General features: G+C 39.6%; 1 protein-coding gene across 3 annotated transcripts in view; it reads left to right on the forward strand.

Annotated features, from left to right (window-relative positions):
* Positions 1-26,586, forward strand: part of Rhp (GTP-Rho-binding protein rhophilin) — a 197,678-nt gene that overhangs the window by 162,989 nt on the left and 8,103 nt on the right. For all 3 annotated transcript variants that reach the window (XM_070098747.1, XM_053792886.2, XM_070098748.1), the window contains exons 3-9: positions 10,793-10,921; positions 11,304-11,379; positions 13,388-13,465; positions 15,845-15,969; positions 16,893-17,151; positions 22,614-22,727; positions 25,716-25,983. In XM_070098747.1, coding sequence (XP_069954848.1) covers positions 10,793-10,921; positions 11,304-11,379; positions 13,388-13,465; positions 15,845-15,969; positions 16,893-17,151; positions 22,614-22,727; positions 25,716-25,983 — 1,049 coding nt within the window. The remainder of the gene's footprint in view (positions 1-10,792; positions 10,922-11,303; positions 11,380-13,387; positions 13,466-15,844; positions 15,970-16,892; positions 17,152-22,613; positions 22,728-25,715; positions 25,984-26,586) is intronic.

Raw genomic sequence — 26,586 nt, forward strand, 5'->3', positions numbered from 1 at the left:
GCAGGAAAAGGAGAAAATCCATAATCGCACCTTGGGGGAAAATTCCTAGGAAAAATGGTTTTCCCAATCCCCCCTAAAATTTTTAAATTTTATGGAAAACAAAAGACCTTTTGGCGCCCTTTTTTTCCGAAAAACCCCAACATACCCCAATTTGGAAAAGTTAAAGGGGCTTTTGGGTTTTTTGGGGCACCATTAAATGTTTTTTTTGGGGCTTTTTAAACCTTTGTTTCCCCCTTCAAGGGTTCCTTTTTCCCTGGGCCTAAGGGGAAATTTCCCAAAATTTGGGGCTTTTTCCCGGCCCGCCTTCCAGAAAAAGCTTTGGAGGAAAAACCCTTAAAAATAAGGGGCCGGACCAGCCCGGGCTGGGGGGGTTCCCCCTGGGGTTTTATGGGCCCGGGGGGCGGCCCCGGCCAACCCCCGGGGGGGGGCTAGGGGCCTAAATTGATCAGGCCCTGATCCACCGGGACACCTAGTCATGGACCGGGCCGCTGAGGCGTTGATCCCCGGAATACCCTCCAGGTAGGTCCATTTGAGTTAGAAACACTAAAACGGCTGCAGTGTGAGGTGGGTCTAGCGCTGAGGAGGTCGGAGCAGTCATCTGAGCAAGGGGAGGCTAACCTGAAAGTCTAAACAGGTAATGGATCAGCGGCTTTTTTGTATGGGGTTTTTCCCAAATTTTGGGTTTTTTTATTCCTCAGAAAAAAAGGGCCAAATTCTCAAAAGGCCCGTTTCCCCCTAAGGGAGTTAAGCATCCCTCACACACACACACACACACACACACACACACACACACACACACACACACACACAGGGATCATCACCCAGTGTCAAACCAGTTATCCTAAATTAGAAAGGAAATATTACAGAAGAACTAATAAGACACGCATTGAAAAGTAGAGATAAGTATGTACTGAATCTTTACCTACCTGTACCTGATATCGGGAGTCATGGCGCTGCGTTCAGGCCTCCTGCGTCATGGATTAACCAGTCAGGCTGTTCGTGCTAGCAGCACTCAATCCAGCATAGGGCACCACAACTCGGCTGATCAGGAACTTTAGTAAGTTTGTGTCATATACCTGCTGGCCTTTCATGAGTCAGAAAGGGCCAACAGCCTTACTAAAGTGCAAAACGTGTAATAGGCTTTAATTTCAGACTTCACAACAGTCGTTAGGTTAGATAAGGTTTATCAGACAACAGACCAAGTGTTTACTGACCCGGGTCTTAGTCATATGATGACCCGCAGCTGGAGCTTTTGGTTATCTGACAGAAGCCTTCAGCTGGTTTACCGGTCCACCCCATTAAAAATTAAGGTTATAATTACGACAGTAGGGTAATACTTCCCTGGATAGCCCATTCTCGTACAACCAGTGATGTATGTTGGAACGTTTCTTGGCTCCTCTCACAGCCATGAAACGGCTTTGCAGACATGTCATGGCAGTAATTTTAATTCATTTGTGATTAAATATGTGTGTTTATGGGTTTGTGTAACCTATTCTAACCTAAATTCAGAAAATAATAGTTACAAGAAACGGTAGGAAACTGACGTGGAGAATCGTGTAAAAAAATGAACCTAGTAAAATGAGGGGTTCCATATGGCCGGCCTGTGGTTCTTACTGTGAAGTGCATGCAACAGCCTGATTGATCAGGCCATCAAACAAGAGGGATGGTTTGAGACCAGGCAGTGGGGCGATGACCTCCCAGGATTGGGTGGAGGTAAGTTAGTAGCTTCATGGATGGTGGTTGTCTACAACCCTCATGCACGTGACTAGTGACGTCATGACTCAGCTGGTCGCCGGGCTGCCACCAGTGGATCTGATAATTCCCTCACTAAACCAGTTTTGCTGTGAATTGTTTTACCCGTGGCTACGTCAAGACAGGTGATTCATGCTCTCCAACCGCCAGCATTTTTAGGAAAAGTGATAAAAGAGAGAGGAATATTTTCCCCAGTTAGCGGGATGTTTGAGGTGAGAGGCTTTGAGTGGAGCTTGTAGAAGGTCAGTAAGAAACATTATTTAGGTACAGGTACATATAAATACAGTAACACATATTATCGAAGTGACTTTTTTCCATTGGGGTCTTTATATTTCCATTGCCCGAAATGCTCATGCATGCTAATGGCTTTCTTTGTGCTTAAAAATGTTTTATTACGTGTAAACTACACATTTTATACCACGCAAAGACAAAATTTTGATTTTGATTTGATTGGGGTTGTGAAGGCTTGTCATGGACGAGGCGGACTCAGGGACGAAAATTTGTCTTTTCAAGTGGAGTGATGGGTTTAGAACCCTTGGGTAGATGGATCTATAACTTCCTAACAAGTAGAACACAGAGTAATAGTAAACAAAGCCAGAGGCGGCTATAGTAAGAAGCTCTGTTCTGTAAGGTACAATACTCGCTCCCATCCTATTCTTTATCCTCATATCCGACATAAATAGAGATGTAAGCCACAGCACAGTGTCCTCCTTTGCAGATGACACCCGAATTTGCATGACAGTATCATCCATCAAAGACACTACAAATGTTCAAGCGGACATCGACCAAATCTTTAAATGAGCCGCAGAAAACAATATGAAGTTCAGTGAAGACAAATTTCAATTATCCGCTATGGAAAACTCGAAGAAATTAAAACTGTCGGAGTATAAAATAAATTCCAACCAGACTATAGAACGAAAAACTAATGTGAAGGACCTGGGAGTGAAAATGCCAGAAAATCTCACTTTCAAAGATCACAACAATGTATCTACCGCATCTGCTAGGAAAATGATAGGATGGATAATGAAAACCGAAACTATAGATGCTAAGCCCATGATGAGTCTCTTCAAATTGCTGTACACTAACTGCTCCTTTCAAGGCAAGCGAAATCGCATGCCTGGAGAATGTACAGAGACTTTTCACGGAACGTATAAGTACGATAAAACACCTAAATTACTGGGAATGGTTGAAGTTCCGTGGGGTCGTTGACCCCGAAACCCTCATCAGGTATAACTTACCGTCACATACCCCCCCTTGACAGCTGTCAAATTTAGTTTTCTTAATGAGTTTTATTAAAGAAAAAAATTAATCTGGTTTCATTCTTCCTCAATTTAAACCGAATATAAAATTGGTAGAACAAAAATGAAATTCAAGTTACACGTAGAAATAATGGTTGATAGTTCTGGTGGTTTCTCTGGCCCACTCGTACGCCTCACTTCGATTACCCTCTCGCATTTATAATACATACTTTTGTAGCAAAATTTAAACTTGCTGGGAAACCTTAAAGACTATCACGTGTATGAATGCAATATCGTTACATAAAAATTGGTTATTTCTTTAAAATTAAGTGAGAAACTTAGAAAGATAGTGCAGTAGCCGGCGCCAGCTGACAGGATTGGGACTTTTGGGAGACGGGTCCATAATGGCGATGGCTTCCGTCGACTGAATGACTCAAAGGCTTGACTTTGCCCATGTCTCTGTTGCTGCTCTCTGGGACCTACATTTTCCTCGTCATTGAGTCCACCTTTATCTAAAAATCTTTACCATTTGGTCCTCGCCATTCTCTAGGGGAGTTCGACACACTAGGGTATTGCTGAACCTGACAGACATACCATCAATACAAATATATTTTTTTATTTCTTTGTGGTGCAAAAATAATGTATTTTGCATGTAATAAAACACTGGTGGTACAAAAAGGTCACTAGTGTTGCTTTTGAGGTTGTTAAAGAATCTATTTTCATTCTTCCGTTACTGCTTTGCAGGCTTCTTTGATGCTTTGTGTAATCACAACTCCTTGGCATTTTCTCATTTTCTCTATTTTCTGGCACTTCCATATGTAATTATATATTTTGTGTTAATACTGTTTCTAGAGTTTGAGTGTTTTTGTCGTTCTTGTGTGTTATTACCCTATTTACTGGTGTTCCTTGGCGGAATTTTATTTATAAACTTGCTATTCTCTCACTGGCGTCAGATGCACGTGTTCCTACCATTTCCTCATGTTACTTGTACCGTAGGTTACCCGTAGATGGTTTCGGGGGTCAACGCCTCCGCGGTCCGGTCCCAGACCTAATCGCGACCAGGTTGTCGATAAAACTTATTTCACGTATCCTTGAGTAATTTTCCTCCTTTTGGCTTGTGTTCGTGTATTCTGACTGCTGTAAACTGTTCTGTCATTCTTTTTCTGTTTCCTACCGTTCTTTTTTTCTCTGCTGTTTTGCCCTGCTCTCTGCCAACCTGCTATCTGCTGTTTTGCCCCGTTTACCGCTGGTCTCCTGTTCTGTGCGATGTTATCCCTTCAAGGGTTGGGGAGGCCTTGATGTTGGCAAAGGTTTATTGATCCAAGGAACTGGAGCTCTCGTACCCTTGAATTTAACATGATTATCCCTCATTCCCAAGCGCTATTTGACCTTATGAACTTTTTAGCTAAAATATGATTTTGGTGCTTCCCCATGAATATAATAATATATTATAGTAATTAATAATAATGATCGTTCTGTATATATTCTGTTTATCTGATATTGCTTTTGAGGGGTCAGTACCTCTGCGGCCCGGTTCCAGACCAAACCTTCCTGTGGATTGTCCGATCAACCAAGTTGATCAGGCGTATACACCACAGCCTGGTTGATCTAGAATTGAGTTGGGGAACTTATCTAGTTATAAGTAATTTTCCGATGACAAAAAATAGGTCTCCAAATATTTTCTGGGGGGCACCAGGGCACTACATGATGATTAGATAGATTGACGAGGGCAGAAAAGTGGCCGATGCAATTTGTTGTGGACAAATTAAATAACGTAGATCTTAATGATAATCAAACCGAATACGAAGAAGACCTAGTTGTGGTTAGTAGAAATGTAAACCCTAGACAACAGTACATAAGTTTTTTTCATTAAAACTAAGATTTCTTGGTTTCATGTCATATACAGTATATCATAAGAACATAAGATGTGAAGGAACATAGGTGCATCAGGAAGCAGGACAAGTGTTTCCTGACATGATGACTCCACAGCTAGAGCTTCTGGTCATCTGACAGAGGCCTTCCGCTGGCTTACCGATCCACCCCTTTAAAAATTAGTTATTTTTGTGAAGGAAGATTTCAGTAGGTCTATTCATCACATCTGTATGTAGCTGATAATCGCGTCACGAGTATTATGCACGCAAATTAAAAGCGCTCACAGTGGTACTTATGAGATACCTGAGGGGTCACGGCCGTTTTTAATTTGCTTATTTGTTATATATTATATATAATATATATATATTATATATATATATATATATATATATATATATATATATATATATATATATATATATATATATATATGTGTGTGTGTGTTTATTTAACCATAACCTAATACATCTTAAAATGAAGAAACTCGTAGTAAAATGAGTTTGTGGTTAAATGATATTTTACACGATTACAGCAAGAGCTAATTAGTGTTTAAAGAGACTGTGGACGGAATAGATGATCGTTAATTAAGAGAAGATTGCCTTTTTTGCGGAAGATTGTTTACGCTGGAGTGATTGTCTTGTTAGCTGCTTCACAGCATTCATACACCGGCAGCAATTACGGGAAGCTCAATTATCTTACCGTAAGTTGCATCTCCTGGAAAAAAAGTTTATGAACGCACATGAACACGCGCTGGTGTGGATGAGCGCGAGAGACTAGCCAACATACTGTACCTGTATACATCCATACACATACATGAAGTTGATGGAAATAGGACACCTGCCAGACAGCTGGAAAGCTTCAAATGTGATCCCACTGTATGATGCCACGCAACTGTGACTTAACCCAGTATATGAGAAGTCTGAAGAAAAATAAACATGAGCTAAACTATAGACTAGTTACCCTTAAGGGGAAGTAAGTGCCGTGATACTGGTGATATTCTGTCGATCCCTGGCATGGGACCTGTCCTCCACTTCTTTGGCTGGAAACTTCCTCTCATTCCCAAGATGCTCTATGACCTTTACGGGTTTACGCTTTCCCGCTGATATAGACTAGTTCCGCTGTCTAACATATACACTAGTTTCATTGACTATCATACTGGCTGAAATACTATAAAAGAAACTTGGAGTTCTTCGAGGATCAGTTTGGATGTACCTCTGCCATTCCTAATATACGTAAATAACTTGCCAGAGAAAAATTGAGTCATATTTAACACAGTATGCGGGCGATGTCAAAATGAGGCAGATGATAACCTTACACGGCAGGGATAAAGCGCAAGAGGACTCGACTATGCCGCAAGAGTGTGATCAGACGCATGGCTACTAGAATTCAAACCTGTAAGTGTAAAACATTTAGGAGAAAGTGTGACAAGGAATACGACGTAGAAAGTGAGGCGCTGTAGACACCGCGCAAGGAGAAAGATTTGGGAATAAGCTTAACGTTAAGCATAACACCATCTGCATATGCAAGACTAACCACCTAAGAATTACTTTAAGGAACCTGAATAAAAATTCATTTAGGGCATTAAACACAGCGTAGATGGTGTTGGCAATAAAATTGGCGCAAGGGAGGGGAGAAGTACCACGAGAAGAGGTTAAGAGAACTCAACCTGATGACACTAGAGGACAAGGGAACTGGTGGGAGGGATGTGATAACGATGTACAAAATACTGAGAGGAATTGAGAAGATGAGCATGCTGTAAGTTCAAAACTCAGGCTAGTCATAGGGATGTTAGGAAGTATTTCATCAACCTTAGAGTTGTCAGGGAGTGGGACAATCTGGAGATCGAAGTAGTAAAGGTGGGATCCATAGTGCAAGGCTCTTGAGACCAGGAGAGAGTGGACCTAGTAGTGACCACCGAAGAGACGGGGCCGGGAGCTGTGAATCGACCCTTACAACCACATATATGTGAATACACACGCACGTACGTACGGAAGTTGTGGTGCTACAGCTCCCAGCAGTGTCCATGTGTCTTGTTTAGTATGACGACAATGTCTGCACTCACTGCCAGAATTTATTTATCCCACGCAATTTCGTAGAGTAAACTTCATCTTGGTGGTTTGCTTTCATCTGGGAGGTCTCAAGTTTAGTGTGGGACAGTGTAGTACTCGAATTTCGAATTTGTTGTAATTCTCTTGTTAATGACATCTTAAAAACGGTCCTAATGTGGTGCATACCGAATCTCGCAGCAAGATCGATGTTTTTATTTAGGTAAATAGACGCATTTGCAATGTGCGGATATTTTGCCTAGGCTACGTTTCACTCATCGTGACCAAAATTTTTCAAGGCTTTTTGAAGTTCTCGGCGAGAGAAAAATAGCCTAAATAAAATATCTTGTCTAAACGTTGCAAATATGTCTATTTATCTTAATTCATTGTCAGTGTACATATACCATTTACAATCCCGTGTTATTACTGTATACGTAAAGTGAGGTATAGAGTACTAGCAAGAGTTAACTGGCTTATAATTACAAAGTACGTAAAATTAGACCTTAGGTTTTACAACAATAAGATAAGATTTCGTTCGGATTTTTAACCCCGGAGGGTTAGCCACCCAGGATAACCCAAGAAAGTCAGTGCGTCATCGAGGACTGTCTAACTTATTTCCATTGTCCCCCAGGATGCGACCCACACCAGTCGACTAACACCCAGGTACCTATTTGCTGCTAGGTGAACAGGACAACAGGTGTAAGGAAACGTGTCGAAATGTTTCCACCCGCCGGGAATCGAACCCGGGCCCTCCGTGTGTGAAGCGGGAGCTTTAGCCACCAGGCCACCGGGCCTTTTAGTGGAGCAAAAATTTTACCCACGGATCGTGTTACAACATAAAACTACTTATTAACTTGCGGAATAAGGAGTGGAATGGAGTGATTATCGCTGGACTTGCGAGCATGCATGTAGGCAGCATGGTAAACTCTGCCTTGTGTGCGTGTGGTATAAGGTGGAGCAGAGTTGTTGAGGCCATGACCGATATAAGTGGGTGGGAGGGAAGCGGCCCACTACTGCTGCCTACCCTCCGGCCAAACACCTCCCACATTATTCTCGCTGATTTTCACCAGTCCTTCCAAGGACAGTTTTTTGTCTCGCTGTTTTATTCCACATGTTTGAAGGTAGCTCAGTGCTGCTGGTCAACTTCCAAAACTAACCAAAGAAAATTACGCATATTTTGTTAAGCGGAAGAATGCAGACTAGGCTGCTTTTATTGATTAAACACTGAACTGTCAACAGTGTGAGATGAGTTGGTATGGGTGTCTCTTGTATAATATTAAGGTTAAAAGAGACAGCAAGCACTTGTGCGGATGTCTGCACCGCCTTATTTTATGATGCATCAGTAATTGCTGTGACCAGACTTGTTTCACACTCATGTTTGAAAAATAAATTGAATGAAGAACAAGGCTTAATTCACATTAACTTTGCAGAGGTATTAACTCTGGATAACCCAATAGGACCAGGGCACCCTACAAACAGTTGTCCTGATGCTGATAAAGGGCTGTTAATCCAGGAATTGGTTACCCTTCCCTTCCTTGGATCAAACCTGATTACCATTCATTCCCGACACTGACTTAGGGTTCAGTACTTCCCCGTGAATATAACAATAAGCATTAAGTAGGTACCTAGGCGTTTATCGACTGAAGGACGTGATTAAAGACCCCAGTGGAAATAAGACGGTCCTCGATGACAAACTTTCTTGGATTTTCCTGGGGTGACAAACCCTCCGAGTTAAAATTTCAAATATTCTTTTCCTAAGTTTTTGTCTTATTACGCTAAACTTTTATTTTTAGCACTCCTGCTCTCAGCTTGTATAATATTAAGTGTCAGTGACTTCACCTTGTGGTTGGGAATGTTTCTCTTATAGGTTAACACTTGTAATATGCACGTTAGACAGTGTGTTGCTTCATTCATGCGAAAACTTTTCACATTCGCCCAAGACTGTTGCTCATTTGTAACGTTCAAAACACCTTGATCACGTAAATAGAAAAAAAAAAACCTGGCATTTATTTTTACTTATCCTGTGTTTTGTGCGTAAAATAGTTTGTTTCAAAGTGACAACCTTTTCATACGCATTTAATTAAAGTGCTTAAAGTGCGTCTACTTCTGGACGATGTAACCCGGCTACATAATATATTAGCTAACCTATCCTAATTTGACCTAACTGATTCGATATTCACGTAGAGTAAACCGCCAGTGAGTAAAATGTCATAAACGGGCAGGCAAGAGTACACACTGCAAGTTGAGTTTTATTACTCACATGCTGCGTGCTGCTAGCTCAAACAGCCTGACTGATCAGGCTATAAGCCAGAAGGCCTGATATATCGGGACAGAGCCTCGGAGACGATGACCACCAAAATCAACAGCAGGTATGTGTATGGAACAGGTATACCGCATACCAGTCCTTGGGCGGTAGTCAAAAAAAAAGTTTGCAGTCACATAATGGGTTCAGAGACTGGACATTGAAGATACTTAATTCCTTGCAAACCAAAAATGACCCATGCAGGTCTAGCGGTTTTTTTTTTTTTGCGTAAATTTAAAAATTCGTTGAAAACAATACATTGATTGTGTACTGCGTGAGGACGGTAGGGGAAGAGAAGGAAACCGTCACGCCATTAGTGAAGGGTTCACTGGGAACTGTTACCGTGTAAACATAAGAAAATGGTGACCAGGCCACGTACACGTGTGTACAGTTGGTTTCAGGCTATGTACGCACAGTTGTAACCTCCTAGCTGTGTTTGTAGGGTCGAGTCTCAGATCCTGGTTTCTTGAGCTGCTAAGTGGTTATAATTATGACCATAATTTTTAAAGGGGTGGTCAGACTAAAAGTTCCAACGGCGGGTCACCTGACTTAGACTCGCGTCAAGACACCCTTACCCTGTTTCCTGACAATCCTTACCTACCTAACCTTGAGCTCTTATCATGAAGCTGTGTGTGGAGCTTGTCTCCACCACTTCACCCTATAATAAAGTTCATTCCACATGTTTACCATCCTAAGACTGAAGAAGTATATCCTAGCATCCCTGTGGGTCATCTTTGTTTTTAGCTTCTATATATATTTCTGTATAGTCCTTGTGGCTTAGCGCTTCTTTTTGATTATAATAATAATAATTCTATATATATTCTCTTGCTCTTATGCCTCTCATTTCAGCTTATCTTGTCAAATCCACCGTAGCCCGGTGACAAAAGCTCTCGCTTCACACGCTGAGTGTCCGGGTTCAATTCCTGGTGAGGGTTGAAACATTGGGGGTGTTTCCTTACACCGGTTGTCTATGTTCACCATCAGTAAAATGGGTACCTGGGTATTAGTCGACTGGTGTGGGTTGTATCTTGGGATAAAACTGACCTAATTTGCCCGAAATGCTCTGCATAACGACAAGCACCTAAAGTCGGTTCCTGATCAGCCGGGCTGTGGCTCGTACGTTGGTTTGCGTGCAGCCAGCAGCAACAGCCTGGTTGATCAGGCTCTGATCCACCAGGAGGCCTGGTCACAGACTGGGCCGCGGGGGCGTTGACCCCCGGAACTCTATTCAGGTAAACTCCAGGTAAATAACAGTTGGCTTTCTATATAGACCCCTGGCTGTCTTCAAGAAGGCGCTGAGCGGGCACCTAAAGTCAGTACCTAACCAGCCGGGCTGTGGTTCGTACGTTGGGTTACGTGCAGCCAACAGTAACAGCCTGGTTGATCAGGCCCTGATCCACCATGAGGCCTGGTCACAGACCGGGCTATGGGGGCATTGACCCCCAAAACCCTTTCCAGGTATTGTAGTATGTCATTGATGTCAGTTAGGCCTGTATACCTTGTACAAGTATGTATGTACTTGTAGAAATCAAGATACTATTATTGTTAATATTTTGAAGTAAAGGGACACATTTTTTCCGCAGTGCCACCAACAACAAGAGGATGAAGGAGCAAGTGGCTCTAGAGTTACAGTTTGTCAACAGCAACCTGCAGCTACTTAAGGAACAACTGACAGAACTGAACAGCTCTGTAGAGATCTACCAGGGCACGAGGTAAGTCTTTCACTACCATTCTGCTATTGATTTGTCTTGGTAATAAAAAAAAAAGTTGTATTATAGTACTTGACTTCCTATGTTTTCAGGGCTGAACAACTTTTTACCAATGATTCCACTCAGCCCAGTAAAATGTACAGTTTTTTTTTTTTATAGAAATATTATCTGTGGTAAAGTAGCCCATAGGAAGTACAATACAGTACTAGCAGATTTTCATTAGTGCATATTATTTTGTTAAATAATATTCTCGACATTCCAGTAATAGCTTTTCTAATATTTAAATAACTTAGCATATCAGGATATAGTTAGAATTTATTAATAAAAGATAAGTGATAATTACAATAACATTATTCTCTTACCCCTTGTGTGCATATGTGTGTAGCTCGAAGAGTAGCATTCCAATGATCCCGCTGGGTCTCAAGGAAACCAAGGAGATCAACTTCAGAGAGCCCTTTAAGGTAATGTTCATGCTGCTCTCGATTGCTAAGATACTAATTTTTTAATATTTTATATTGTCTTTCTTCTTGCTAAAACTCCAGCTACTATAGTTTGCAGCTCAATCTTATACTTTTATGCTCAGTAGGTGAGTTTGGGTGCTGGATAAACATAAGCACTAGGTGTAAGGAGACATCCTCATACGTCTCTTCCCAACCAGAATGCAACCCACGACAGTCAACTAACACTTGGGTAAACATTCACTGCTTGGTGAATGGGGACAAAAGGTGTAAGCAAATTTTCCCATGTCTTGCCCTGACACAGAATCAAACCCAGGTTCCTTTGTGAATCAAATGCTCTATGTAACTAATGAGTCACTAGTGGTAGAACTTGTAGCTCACATCTGAAAGGAACCAGGTTTAATCTTCAGACAAGACTAGATGTATGAGGAAATTTCCTTACATCTTTTGTCCCTGTTCAACTACTGTAGCAGTAATAGATAAATCTGTTGAGAGTCACATCTTGGGCAAGGTGAGACATATGGGAAAGTTTCCTTACACATGCTGCCCCTATCCACCTAACAGTAAATGGGTACCTAGGTGTTAATCAATTGTTGTGGGTTATATTCTAGAGAAGAGGACCTACTCGTATACATAAATTTAAAATACTGTCTCGTCACGTTTTGAAATAATACAGGTTAACTAGTTTCACTCTATTTTAATTTTTATTAGAATTTTATTTTGAATTAATGGGATGATCTTAATATAGTATAATCTGAGTGTCCTTATTTCCATGTAACTATGATTTTATCTTCTTCATACACATTTGTTTATTCATGTAATATATTTTATTATGAAAGTCGTTATTGCCTTGTATGCATATATATAAAATACTATAGTCCTTCTAGAGACATAAGTTAGGTTTAAGCTTGCCTGAAATGCTCTGCATAACTAAGGGGCTTGCCATGTGAGAGAGGTAATGTCATCCAATTTTGTACTATGTATTATGTGGAAATAAATTGATTGAAAAGGACCCCAAAAGAAGTACAGTATGTCACACAGGTTATTATATAGCCATCCAGGGTTAATAGTCTGAATAATATAATACAAAATCTTCTTAATCTTCTTAATAAAGATTACACTTGAACAAAGCTTTGTCCAATAAAATCTGTTATTGCATTCTCTCTTTCTCTCTTTGAGTTTACTGTTTTAGTTTATGTAGTAGGCCAAGGTAAATGAATTTTGTAGGTAATGGTGTCCAGTTATCATTCAGAAGACTATAGTCTGGGCCTGCTTTACAATGTTTTGCTAATGCAGCAGTTTTCATTTATGCCCATTCTTCGTTTATTTGGACTTCCTACAATAAAATATATTCACTCAGTATAAGCTTAGGACGAAAATATTTTAAGTATAATGTGTGTACTGTATATGTATTTTTTAGGCCTAGCTCTGTTGCTCACTTAATATATGATAATGTAAATCATATTATCAGGCTTTTATATGCATTTGAAAGTGAAAAAAAGGCTTATCTTGCACTTTACAACGATTTTTGCTTTACAGCAGTAGCCCAGAAACTAACCTTCTCTATGAGTGGGGCCTGCCTATATCTCAATTCTAGCATAGCTCATGTTGAAATATATATTTTAGAGATATTGTCATGCAAAAGCATCTTCTGTCCTCTTTTATTTACTGTTCAGTATTAATGTTTTTTTTTTAATATTTAAATTAATATGCAAAATAGATTGCTTTCAGTTATATTAATTTTTGTTGTGTGATGTAATATGATTTAGTTTGTATATTTTGTTTACCTCTCCATGGGGAAGTAGAGAAGAATCCTTCCTTCTTAAGCCATATGTGTTGTAAGCAGCAACTAAAATGCCAGGAGCAAGGGACTAGTAACCACTTTCCCTGTATAAATTACTAAATGTAAAAAAAAGAAAACTTTATGGAAGTGTTTCTTCTTTTTCGGGTCACCCAGCCTCGGTAGGAGATAGACAAAAAAAAAAATAATAATAAATTTGTTTTTCTGCAGGACTTCATCTTGGAGCACTACAGTGAAGAACCAGATAAATATGACGAGGCAATCACAGAATTTATGGAACTCAGAGGGGTAAGTTGGAAATAGGTTAAGGCTGCACGACAGTGTGTTTTTTTTTTTTTTTATATATACACATTTTACAGTATGACTAGCTTCCAGTGGTCAATTGTAGAGATGCTAAGAGAGGTATGAGGGGTTATACACTATAATACTGTATCACTAGTCATAAAAGAGGTGTGTAGAGTTTTCCTATGTATACTACTGTACTAATCACTAGTGCTGTGTACAGTACTGCACTATGAATAGTGCTATGAGAGGTACATTATGTGGCAGTATACACTGTACTGCCAGTGAGTGATATATTTTAAGGTATGTAACTGAAAAAGGTGTATGACAGGGTGGATAGGGGGGTAATGTAGCAGATGTTGCAAATGTATGGAATAGGAGGTAGGTTATTGAAAGCAGTGAAGAGTTTTTACCAGGGTAGTGAGGCTCAGGTTAGAGTATGTAGGAGAGAGGGAGATTATTTCCCAGTAAAAGTAGGCCTTAGACAAGGATGTGTGATGTCACCATGCTTGTTCAGTATATTTATAGATGGGTTTATAAGAGAAGCGAATGCTCGGGTGTTAGCAAGAGGTGTGGAGTTAAAAGATAAAAAATCTAACACAGAGTGGAAGTTGTCACAGTTACTCTCTGCTGATGACACTGTGCTTTTGGGAGAGTCTGAAGAGAAGTTGCAGAGATTGGTGGATGAGTTTGGTAGGGTATGTAAAAGAAGAAAATTAAAAGTGAATATAGGAAAGAGTAAGGTGATGATAAAAAAAAATTAGGGAATGAAAGATTGGATATCTGATCAGAGGGAGAGAGTATGGAGGTGAATGTATTCAGATATTTAGGAATGGACATGTCAGCAGATGGGTCTGTGAAAGATGAGGTGAATCATAGAATTGACAAGGGGGAAAAAGGTGAATGGTGCATTGAGGAGTCTGTGGAGACAAAGAACTTTGTCCATGGAAGCAAAGAGGGGAATGTATGAGAGTATAGTTATACCAATGCTCTTATATGGGTGTGAAACATGGGTGGTGAATGTTGCAACAAGGAAAAGGCTGGAGGCAGTGGAGATGTTGTATCTGAGGGCAATGTGTGGTGTGAATACAATACAGAGAATTCATAGTTTGGAAATTAGGAGGTGTGGGAATACGAAAACAATTATGCAGAGAGCCAAGGAGGGGTTGTTGAGATTGTTTGGACATGTAGCGAGGACGGAACAAAATAGAATGACTTCAAGAGTATATAAATCTGTAGTGGAGGGAAGGCGGGGTAGAGGTCAGCCTAGGAAAGGTTGGAGGGAGGGGTAAAGGAGGCTTTGTGTACGAGGAGCTTTGACTAACAGCAAGCATGCGTTGAGCGTATTAGATGGGAGTGAATGGAGACTAATGGTTTTTGGGACTTGATGTGCTGTTGGAGTGTAAGCAGGGTAATATTTATGAAGGGATTCAGGGAAACCGGCAGGCTGGACTTGAGTCCTGGAGATGGGAAGTACAGTGCCTGCACTCTGAAGGAGGAGTGTTAATGTTACAATTTTATAACTGTAGTGTAAGCACACCTCAGGCAAGACAGTGCTGGAGTGAATGATGGTGAAAGTTTTTCTTATTCATGCCACCCTACCTTGGTGGGAAACGGCCTATGTGTTAATAAAAAAAATTATGAGGAAGCAGTCGAAATTGATTATCAGCACTGTCAGTGGAAGGGTATTTAGCACTAAGTGAACTGAAGTACCCAAACTGCATCCCAATGAAACTGGTGCCAGTATAAAAAGATGCATTATTGCTGCTGCCCTAGGTGATCTCCTAGTTCAGCTAATCTGCTAAGTCCAAAGAACAGTCCATGAAACTAGAATATAGTTGAGAAAGATGAATCATAATTTAGATCTGGAAAATATTGAACAGACTTAAAAATAGCCTTTTGCAACAGCAGGTGGCATGGTAGATGGTGCAAAATACTCCCAATGGAAAACAACTGGGTAGAAAAGAGACAACTCAGTAGATACATTTTAAAGCATTGAAGACTTCAATAATCTTCTTTCACATATATTTAATGGAATTACCAAAGGACTCTTGACTCTCCTCAAGGAATAAATTCCACATAAGTTTGGCTGTGGAGTCTACTTGAGAGTGCATGTAACAAGCACAAGCAGCCTAACTGATCAGGCCATTAACAGGAAAGTCTGGTTTCAAATGAGGAATTAAGGACCATCAAAAGCATCTAGAAATAACCTACAGTTTAAAGGGAATCAACTTCTGGTAATAAATGTTTTTTGAGTGTTTATGGGAACAAGACTGTGAATTTTTCTACTACACTACAGTATACTACGAGAGATTTTGGTCAACAAGATTTTGATGCAAGAAGTACTACAACAATATTTCTTATGAAACCATTTTTTATTTGCAGGCTATGCGTACACCAGAGCGAGATGAGTCAGGGGTCGCTCTCTTGTTTGAGTATTTCAACCAACTGTATTTCATTGACAGACGTTTCTTCCCTCCAGATAGGTCCCTTGGCATATATTTTGAATGGTAATTGCCTAATGATTTGCTAAAAGTGGAATTGCAGTATAGTACGTACAGTGGTACCTCGAGTTTCGAACAGCTCCCAATTCAAACAATTATGTAAGTGTATTTTTGTAAGTGCTTTTGTAAGTGTATTTTTGGGGGTCTGAAATGGACTAATCTAATTTACATTATTCCTTATGGGAACAAATTCGTTTGGTATCGGCACTCGAACAGCCTTCTGGAATGAATTAAGTTCGTAACTCGAGGTACCACTGGACCTTATTTATTACAAAAATCCTGAGAAAAACAATTTCTGCATAATTAAAAGACAATGCTTTTTTTAATATTTTTATTGAGCTTGCCAAATGGCAGTATAAAATATTGAGGAGTTTTCTTTAAAAGTATTGGGTAATTTTTTATGGTAGTTACATTGTTTACATTTTATTTGTATTGACCAGTTCAGGAAATTTCCTTGGATATATTAATAATGTACTGAAATCATTAACCTTATAAGTACTATAGCTTCAAATGTTTTTTAAATAAATTATTGATTGGAAGTATTATAGAATTTCTCACTGTAATTATTATTTTTAAGATTGCTATGCCATGTATAGCATGTTTAAATGATCATAATTCTCTAAATACATAATGTAGATTTTTGTGACAAATTATTTAAACAGTTATACTCGTTACTTTTGTTTTAATTAATAGTGAAAACTATAGAGTAATGTTGACAATGATTTTGGTTATAGTTTGTGTAAGTAGCTCCATGTTGGGCTTATGTTCAATTGCAATACGTATTAAAATTTTGTTGAAAATGCTAAAAACTTGCATAAATAGATATTAAATTTACCAATACAGTATTCATATTTAACATTAATGATACTGTATATACATACCATCCTATTAATAATGCATGTAATACTCATGTTTTTCTGTTATGGCAGGTATGATTCACTGACAGGAACACCAAGCTGCCAAAGAACAGTTGCATTTGAAAAGGCATGTGTGCTTTTCAATCTTGGGTCACTGTACACACAACTTGGGGCTCGTCATGACAGGACCTCAGCTGCAGGACTGGATGCGGCGGTCAACAATTTCCTGCGGGCAGCAGGAATGTTTCGTTACCTTCATGACACATTCACAAATGCCCCATCCAAAGACCTTAGTCCAGAAGTTCTTGATATGCTCATTCATCTCATGTTGGTAAGTGTGAAGTACTGACCAATGTTTTTTATGTAACTTATGACCTCATGTTTGTGAATATGGAGCACAGTACTGTATTTGCCCTTTGTTTATATGTAACTTATTACCTTATGTTGGGGAGTATGAAGCCAAGTTATTTTTTTTTTTCAACAAGTTGGTCATCTCCCACTGAGGCAGGGTGACCCAAAAAGAAAGAATATCCCCAAAAAGAAAATACTGTACTTTCATCATTCAACACTATCACTTCACTCACACATAATCACTGTCTTTGCACACGTGTCTAGATGCAACAGTTTAGAAGTATATATAAAGATATATAACATACCCCTCCAAACTGCCACTATCCCAAACCCCTCCTTTAAAGTGCAGGCATTTCCAATACTCAAGTCCGGCTATATAAAAATAACCAGTTTCCCTGAATCCCTTCACTAAATATTACCCTGCTCACACTCCAACATCTCGTCAGGTCCCAAAAACCCTCATCTTCATGGACCCCTACCAATCCTTCCTTTCCCTACAGATTTATACGCTCTCCAAGTCATTCTACTTTGATCCATTCTCTCTAAATGACCAAACCACCTCAACAACCCCTCTTCAGCCCTCTGACTAAAACTTTTAGTAACTCCACACCTCCTAATTTCCACACACCGAATTCTCTGCATAATATTTAGACCACACATTGCCCTTAGACAGGACATCTCCACTGCCTCCAGCCGCTTCATTGCTGCAGCATTTGCAACCCAAGTTTCACACCCATATAAGAGTGTTGGTACCACTATACTTTTATACATTCCCTTCTTTGCCTCCATGGATAACGTTTTTTGTCTCCACAGATACCTCGATGCACCACTCGCCTTGTTTCCTTTATCAATTCTATGGTTAACCTCATCCTTCGTAAACCCATCCGCTTACAAGTCAACTCCCAAATATCTGAAAACATTCACTTCTTCCATACTCCCTCTCTCCAATGTGATATCCAATTTTTCTTTATCTAAATCATTTGATATCCTCATCACCTTACTCTTATCTATGTTCACTTTCAACTTTCTGCCTTTACACACCCTCCCAAACTCGTCCACTAACCTTTGCAACTTTTCTTTAGAATCTCCCATAAGCACAGTATCATCAGCAAAAAGTAACTGTCAACTCCCATTTTGTATTTGATTCCCCATAATTTAATCTAACCCCTCTCCCCAACACTTACTTCTTTTACAACACCATCTATAAATATATTAAACAACCATGGTGACATTACACACCCCTATCTAAGACCTACTTTTACCGGAAAGTAATCTCCCTCTCTTATACACACCCTAACCTGAGCCTCACTATCCTTATAAAAAGTCTTTACAGCAGTGTATAAGTGGAAGATAGGTATTAATAAAGGGGATATTAATAAGGTCTTGAGGATGTCTCTCCAAGAGAGAACCCGCAGTAATGGATTTAATTAGATAAGTTTAGATTTAGAAAGGACATAGGAAAGTATTGGTTTGGAAATAGGGTAGTTGATGAGTGGAACAGTCTACCTAGTTGGGTTATTGAGGCTGGGACTTTAGGTAGTTTCAAATTTAGGTTGGATAAGTACATGAGTGGGAGGGGTTGGATTTGAGTGGGACTTTCACATCAGAGCTTATTTCTTGGGTGGCATTGAAAATTGGGTTGGGCAAATGTTTTGTTAGTGGGATGAATTGTAAAGGACCTGCCTAGTATGGGCCAACAGGCCTCCTGCAGTGTTCCTTCTTTCTTATGTTCTTATGTATGTTATGTTCATTTATTAACTTACTACAATACCTATTCCATATACTTGCAACATATACCACATTGCTTCCCTGTCCACACTACCATATGCATATTCTAAATCCATAAATGCAATGAAAACTTCCCTACCTTTATCTAAATACTGTTCACATATATGCTTCAATGTAAACACTTGATCTACACATCCCCTACCCACTCTAAAGCCTCCTTGCTCATCTGCAATCCTACTCTCTGTCTTACCTCTAATTCTTTCAATAATAACCCTTCTTTTCCTGGTATACTCTGTAAACTTATTCCCCTGTAATTTTTACAATCTCTCTTGTCCCCCTTCCCTTTATATAAAGGAACTATACATGCTCTCTGCCAATCCCTAGGTACATTCTCCTCTTTCATACATTTATTAAACAAAAATACCAACCACTCCAACACTGTATCCCCCCCTGCTTTTAACATTTCTGTCATGGCCCCATCAGTTCCAGCTGCTTTACCCCCTTTCATTCTACGTAATCCTCATGCATCTCCCCCACACTCGCATCCTGCTTTTCTTCACTCCTAAAAGATGTTATACCTCCCTGGCCAGTGCATGAAATTACTGCCTCCCTTTCTTCATTGACATTTAAAATTTCCCTCAAAATATTCCTGCCATCTACCCAATACCTCCAGCTCCCCAAGTAAATACATACCTTTCATTTATAGGTGACTCATCACCTCATGCTGATGTATGTAAAGTATGGTACTTACTTTTGGTTCCTGTATATGTATCTTGTCACCTCTTGTTGACGAGTGTGGAGCACAGTACTTTTCTTACCTATTCACAACTCTATATAAAATTATTCTGTTGCATTATTTCAGAGTTTAAAGCTTTGATGCTGTTGGTAATTTTTTGGGGTTAAAAATTTGATGAGTTATATATATAAACTGTAGTGGAGGGTAGGAGGGGTTGGGGTTGTCCTAGGAAAGGATGGAGGGGGGGGGTAAAAGCGGTTTTGTGTGCAAGGGGCTTGGACATGCAGCAGGCATGTGTGAGTGTGTTAGGAGTGAATGGAGATGAATGGTTTTTGGGACTTGATGAGCGGTTGGGGTGTGAGAAGTGTAATATTTTGCGAAGGGATTCAGGAAAACTGGTTAGCTGGACTTGAGTCCTGGAGGTGGGAAGTACAATGCCTGCACTTTACAGGAGGGGTTTGAGATATTGACTGTTTGGAGTGATATCACTGTCGTATCTGAGCACCTCTGCAAAGACGGTGATTATATGTGAATGATGGTGAAAGTGTCTCTTATTTTGGATCGCCCTGCCTTAGTGGGAGATGGCTGAAATGTTGAAAAAAAAATTATATAATGTTTATTTATTTTTTATTATCACACTGGCCGATTCCCACCAAGGCAGGGTGGCCTGAAAAAGAAAAACTTTCACCATCATTCACTCCATCACTGTCTTGCCAGAAGGGTGCTTTACACTACAGTTTTTAAACTGCAACATTAACACCCCTCCTTCAGAGTGCAGGCACTGTACTTCCCATCTCCAGGACTCAAGTCCGGCCTGCCAGTTTCCCTGAACCCCTTCATAAATGTTACTTTGCTCACACTCCAACAGCACGTCAAGTATTAAAAACCATTCGTCTCCATTCACTCCTATCAAACACGCTCACGCATGCCTGCTGGAAGTCCAAGCCCCTTGCACACAAAACCTCCTTTACCCCCTCCCTCCAACCTTTCCTAGGCTGACCCCTGCCCCACCTTCCTTCCACTACAGACTGATACACTCTTGAAGTCATTCACACCCATATAAGAGCGTTGGTAAAACTATACTCTCATACATTCCCCTCTTTGCCTCCAAGGACAAAGTTCTTTGTCTCCACAGACTCCTAAGTGCACCACTCACCCTTTTCCCCTCATCAATTCTATGATTCACCTCATCTTTCATAGACCCATCCACTGACACGTCCACTCCCAAATATCTGAATACATTCACCTCCTCCATACCCTCTCCCTCCAATCTGATATCCAATCTTTCATCACCTAATCTTTTTGTTATCCTCATAACCTTACTCTTTCCTGTATTCACTTTTAATTTTCTTCTTTTGCATACCCTACCAAATTCATCCACCAATCTCTGCAACTTCTCTTCAGAATCTCCAAAGAGCACAGTGTCATCAGCAAAGAGCAACTGTGACAACTCCCACTTTGTGTGTGATTCTTTATCTTTTAACTCCACGCCTCTTGCCAAGACCCTCGCATTTACTTCTCTTACAACCCCATCTATAAATATATTAAACAACCACGGTGACATCACACATCCTTGTCTAAGGCCTACTTTTACTGGGAAATAATTTCCCTCTTTCCTACATAGTCTAACTTGAGCCACACTATCCTCGTAAAAACTCTTCACTGCTTTCAGTAACCTACCTCCTACACCATACACCTGCAACATCTGCCACATTGCTCCCCTATCCACCCTGTCATACGCCTTTTCCAAATCCATAAATGCCACAAAGACCTCTTTAGCCTTATCTAAATACTGTTCACTTATATGTTTCACTGTAAACACCTGGTCCACACACCCCCTACCTTTCCTAAAGCCTCCTTGTTCATCTGCTATCCTATTCTCCGTCTTACTCTTAATTCTTTCAATAATAACTCTACCATACACTTTACCAGGTACACTCAACAAACTTATCCCCCTATAATTTTTGCACTCTCTTTTGTCCCCTTTGCCTTTATACAAAGGAACTATGCATGCTCTCTGCCAATCCCTAGGTACCTTACCCTCTTCCATAAATTTATTAAATAATTGCACCAACCACTCCAAAATTATATCCCCACCTGCTTTTAACATTTCTATCTTTATCCCATCAATCCCGGCTGCCTTACCCCCTTTCATTTTACCTACTGCCTCACGAACTTCCCCCACACTCACAACTGGCTCTTCCTCACTCCTACAAGATGTTATTCCTCCTTGCCCTATACACGAAATCACAGCTTCCCTATCTTCATCAACATTTAACAATTCCTCAAAATATTCCCTCCATCTTCCCAATACCTCTAACTCTCCATTTAATAACTCTCCTCTCCTATTTTTAACTGACAAATCCATTTGTTCTCTAGGCTTCCTTAACTTGTTAATCTCACTCCAAAACTTTTTCTTATTTTCAACAAAATTTGTTGATAACATCTCACCCACTCTCTCATTTGCTCTCTTTTTACATTGCTTCACCACTCTCTTAACCTCTCTCTTTTTCTCCATATACTCTTCCCTCCTTGCATCACTTCTACTTTGTAAAAACTTCTCATATGCTAACTTTTTCTCCCTTACTACTCTCTTTACATCATCATTCCACCAATCGCTCCTCTACCCTCCCGCACCCACCTTCCTGTAACCACAAACTTCTGATGAACACTCCAACACTACATTTTTAAACCTACCCCATACCTCTTCGACCCCATTGCCTATGCTCTCATTAGCCCATCTGTCCTCCAATAGCTGTTTATATCTTACCCTAACTGCCTCCTCTTTTAGTTTATAAACCTTCACCTCTCTCTTCCCTGATGCTTCTATTATATAATGTATGAACAATATACTATGATAATCACTTTTGCTTAGGAAACTTGGCTGGAATGTTTGTTATTTTGGCATAATTAAGCTTAAGGTTTCTTGGTAGCAAGCGTATTCCTTACTATATTTTCACATGTGATAATGTATTCAGGCTCAGGCTCGGGAGTGTCTGCATGAAAAGGCACTGTTGGGCCACAGTGAAGACCTGGAGACTGTTGTGGAATTGTCGCAAGAGGCAGCACAGGTGGCACAAGTCTACTCACAGGTAACTCATTCATTCCTTTTTCCCATATTATCATGTAGGTGATAGTCACTCCATAGCCATCCTGTAGGCAGTAGCAAAATGATTAGAGGCATATAATGGGCCCAGGGAACCAATATTTGCAATATGTACTTGTCAGTAGTATGTATATATTGACAATTTGGAATAAAATGAGACACTAAAAAATATCGAAATGCTATATGTATGAGAATGTTTTGCTTGCTGTACAGTATAAACTTTCAAGTCAGTAAACAATACATGGGTTACAAAGTTTATATAACAGAGAGAAGAGTGAGGTGACTGGTCCAACTGAACCAGTTCATCATTGAAGTAAAAGCCTTGCCTAGCATGGGCCAGTAGGTCTGCTGCAATGCTTCTTCACTCTTAAGTACAGTGGAACCTTGGTGCACGAATAGCTCTGTACTCGAAGCTCATCACTCGACCAAACAAACACTACCTGCCAGAACTTCACTATTTCGTGTTTCTTAACATTCTATGGTTTTCTTTTATATTATTTGTATAAGTAAGTCACCATTGGGCCTACGAAGATTATTGATAACAGCCAATCAAAAAGAAAATTGGTTGCAAAGAATTTGTTAACGGATCGGCACTCAAACAGCCTTCTGGAATGAATTACGTTAGAGTACCAAGGTTCCACTGTACCCATGTTCTTGTATATCAGTCAAAATGTCATAAATGTTTTAAAGTGTCTCACAATACTATAATAAGTTGTTTACCAAAATAAGGGATTCTGCCACATACAGCACTTTATAATGGAGATGTGGTACCATAATAACTTATTAATTTCATCGAAGTTTGGACATTTACATTGTAGCATAAAAATTATAACTGCAATCAGAGTCATTCTTTGAGCACAGTTCATTTAGTTACAGATGCACATAGGCCAGGTAACTTGAGCCAGAAATGCTCTGTTGGTTAAGCAAGTTACAGTGGTAAAGAGCTACCTGGAGTACACAAAATTAGGATAATTAGTTACAAATTTTAGTAACACTATACTCTAATTTACCACAGTATTTTAGTTTGTAGGAAGAAAAGGCTAGCTCCTAGTTCTGCCGCTGTCAAGTGGCTGAGGTGAAACAGCTGTCATGTCAGTTTTTGAAGTCTGCTTCCTCTGGCATTGTTCAAGTCATTGCACTTCACAAGCCTTATATTAATGAAATGCTTTCTTATATCCTAACTCATTTTTGAAAGTAATTTTCAACCATAAGTTCTTACTTTTGTTTTGTCTATGGCAAGCCAGTCTTAAAACTAGCAGGCCAGTGTGCCATTCACTGTATTATGCCAGCCTAATAAGATTCAGACAGTAGATGTGACCACAAATGCAGGTTTTTACAGATGAATCTCACACCTACATGGCTATGGCTAGTTCTAGCTCAAATCCTAATTGTGCCCTTATAATTTTTTCCAACTTGTCTATGCACACTTTCTTTGTTCCTCCAGTGACAAAGCTCATTCCCATTAACTCAGGCACCAGTATGACTTTATGCACTCCTATGTACTTTTCAATTTTCGAAGTACTGTACTTGGCTATTTATGGGTCCTGGGCTGAATTCCAACTCTTCGCCTTGCCTCTTATCAACTGTCTTTCAGTGCATCGACTGCATCCCACCGAGGCAGGGTAGCCCAAAAACAAAAACAAAAGTTTCTCTTTTTAACTTTAGTAATGTATACAGGAGAAGGGGTTACTAGCCCCTTGCTTCCCCTCTTATCAACTTCTTCTTTCAACAAACCGGCTGTATTCCACCAAGGCAGGGTAGCCCAAAAAGATAAACAAAAGTTTCTCTTTTTAACATTAGTATACATTAGTAATGTATACAGGAGAAAGGGTTACTAGCCCCTTGCTCCTGGCATTTTAGTCACCTCTTACAACACGCATGGCTTACGGAGGAAGAATTCTGTTCCACTTTCCCATGGAAATAAGAGGAAATAAAAAAGAACAAGAACTAGTAAGAAAATAAAAGAAAATTCAGAGGGGTGTGTATATATATACTTGTACATGCATGTATAGTGTGATGTAAGTGTAAGTAGAAGTAGCAAGATGTACCTGAAATCTTGCATGTATATGAGACAGAAAAGACACCAGCAATCCTACCATTGTGTAAAACAATTACAGGCTTTCATTTTACACTCACTTGGCAGGATGGTAGTACCTCTTATCAACTGGTTTCACATATTTCCTGCTACATAGGCCCTGTCATATCTTTCCACAAGACAGTGCACAGTTGTTGTTTTTTCACCCCTCCTTGTCTAAATTTTTACACTTCCTGACTACCCTGAGGTTGGATAAGTACTCTGCTTTTAAACATTCCTGTAAATCTTTTGCCTTCTAGCTTGTTCTCATTCTCTAACTCAGTCTGGCCCTGTCTTAACCAGCCCTTTGAATATATGGTACACTGCTATAATATTATCTGTTTGTTTTACTATAAGGTTCCATATGGGTGCTGCAGATTCTAGGTCACATGTTGAAGTAAAGTGTTTTCAATGCATTTTTGTCTAGGTTCTTAAATGTACTTCGTTATACCTGGAGAGGGTTTCAGGGGTCAATGCCCCCACAGTCCAGTCTGTTTGTGGCAAGCTTCCCTGTACTGTTGGTGTTATTTTGTGTGTGCTTAGTATTCCCTATTCAGTCTCCTTTCCTCATCTCACAATTTAATTATTTTGCTTTTACTGTCATTAAAATTCAAAATCCATTCATTTGACCATTACTGAAGTTTGCCCAGGTCTTTCTGCAACCTTCTTTCTTGTTCACTTTGTATTCTTACCTGAAATTATAATAGTCTTGCTCTGTCTCACTTTTATGCTCATGATTTTAAGTGTTTCTTCTAGGATTAATTGTTAATAAAACCATTAGCTGTTAGGAATGCTCTGTATTTAAGATGAAACACCATAATTGATAGACCAGTAAACCAGAAAGTAAAAAAAAAAAAAAAGTGATCATTGGAGCGTGTTTGACATCATGTAATTTCTCAGGTATTGACAACCATCTCTGATGCATCAGTAAAGGACTATGTACCAGCCTCATGGATCAGCATGGTGCACATAAAGATGGAATATTATCGAGGCCGTGCCCATTACCACATGGCTGAAGCACTGCTTACTTTACCTGTTGATGAAAAAGATCAGGAGCAACTTAGCATCAGGGTTCAAGATACTCTGCAGTTTGTCCACTTGTCTCCTGTCAGCAATACTACCTTGGATATTACTGTTCCAACAACCCATCAAGAACGTACCCTTCTCGGTATGTATGATGGTTGCCCTACTTTTGGTATCCTTAAATGTCTGTGTTTTTTGTTAAAAAATTTAAGATGTAAAATTTTAATGTGTGTATATTCTTTATTAATTAGTTGCACGACTTGTACAACTAATTAAGTAGTATAATACAATAGTTTGTGCTACAACCTAGCTCACCTTCTATTAATGTTCATGCACCATAAATTTTTAATTATTTTAAGAAAAGAATATTGGAGAGAGTTGTTTAAGTTGGCATCAGTTACTAAAAGCACACACAGAAGTGTGGAAGATAGATTGCCGAAGGATTTTGAATAATATATGCCAAAAGTATGTATATGTAGGGTGTGTAAAGGAAGAAAGTTGAAAGTGAACATTGTTAAGAGTAAAGTGATGAGGGTATCAAAGGAGTTAGGTAAAGAAAAATTGAATATCACATTGGAAAGAGGGAATATGGAAGGAGTGTGTGTGTTCATATGTTTGGGAGTAGACTTGTCAGCAGATATTATTATTATAATAAAAAAGAAGCGCTAAACCACAAGGGCTATACAGCGCTGCTGTCAGCAGATAGGTTTATGAAGGATGAGGCTAACCATATAATTGATGAAGAAAA

This window comes from Cherax quadricarinatus, chromosome 64 (assembly GCF_038502225.1).
Source record: "Cherax quadricarinatus isolate ZL_2023a chromosome 64, ASM3850222v1, whole genome shotgun sequence".
Taxonomy (NCBI): domain Eukaryota; kingdom Metazoa; phylum Arthropoda; class Malacostraca; order Decapoda; family Parastacidae; genus Cherax; species Cherax quadricarinatus.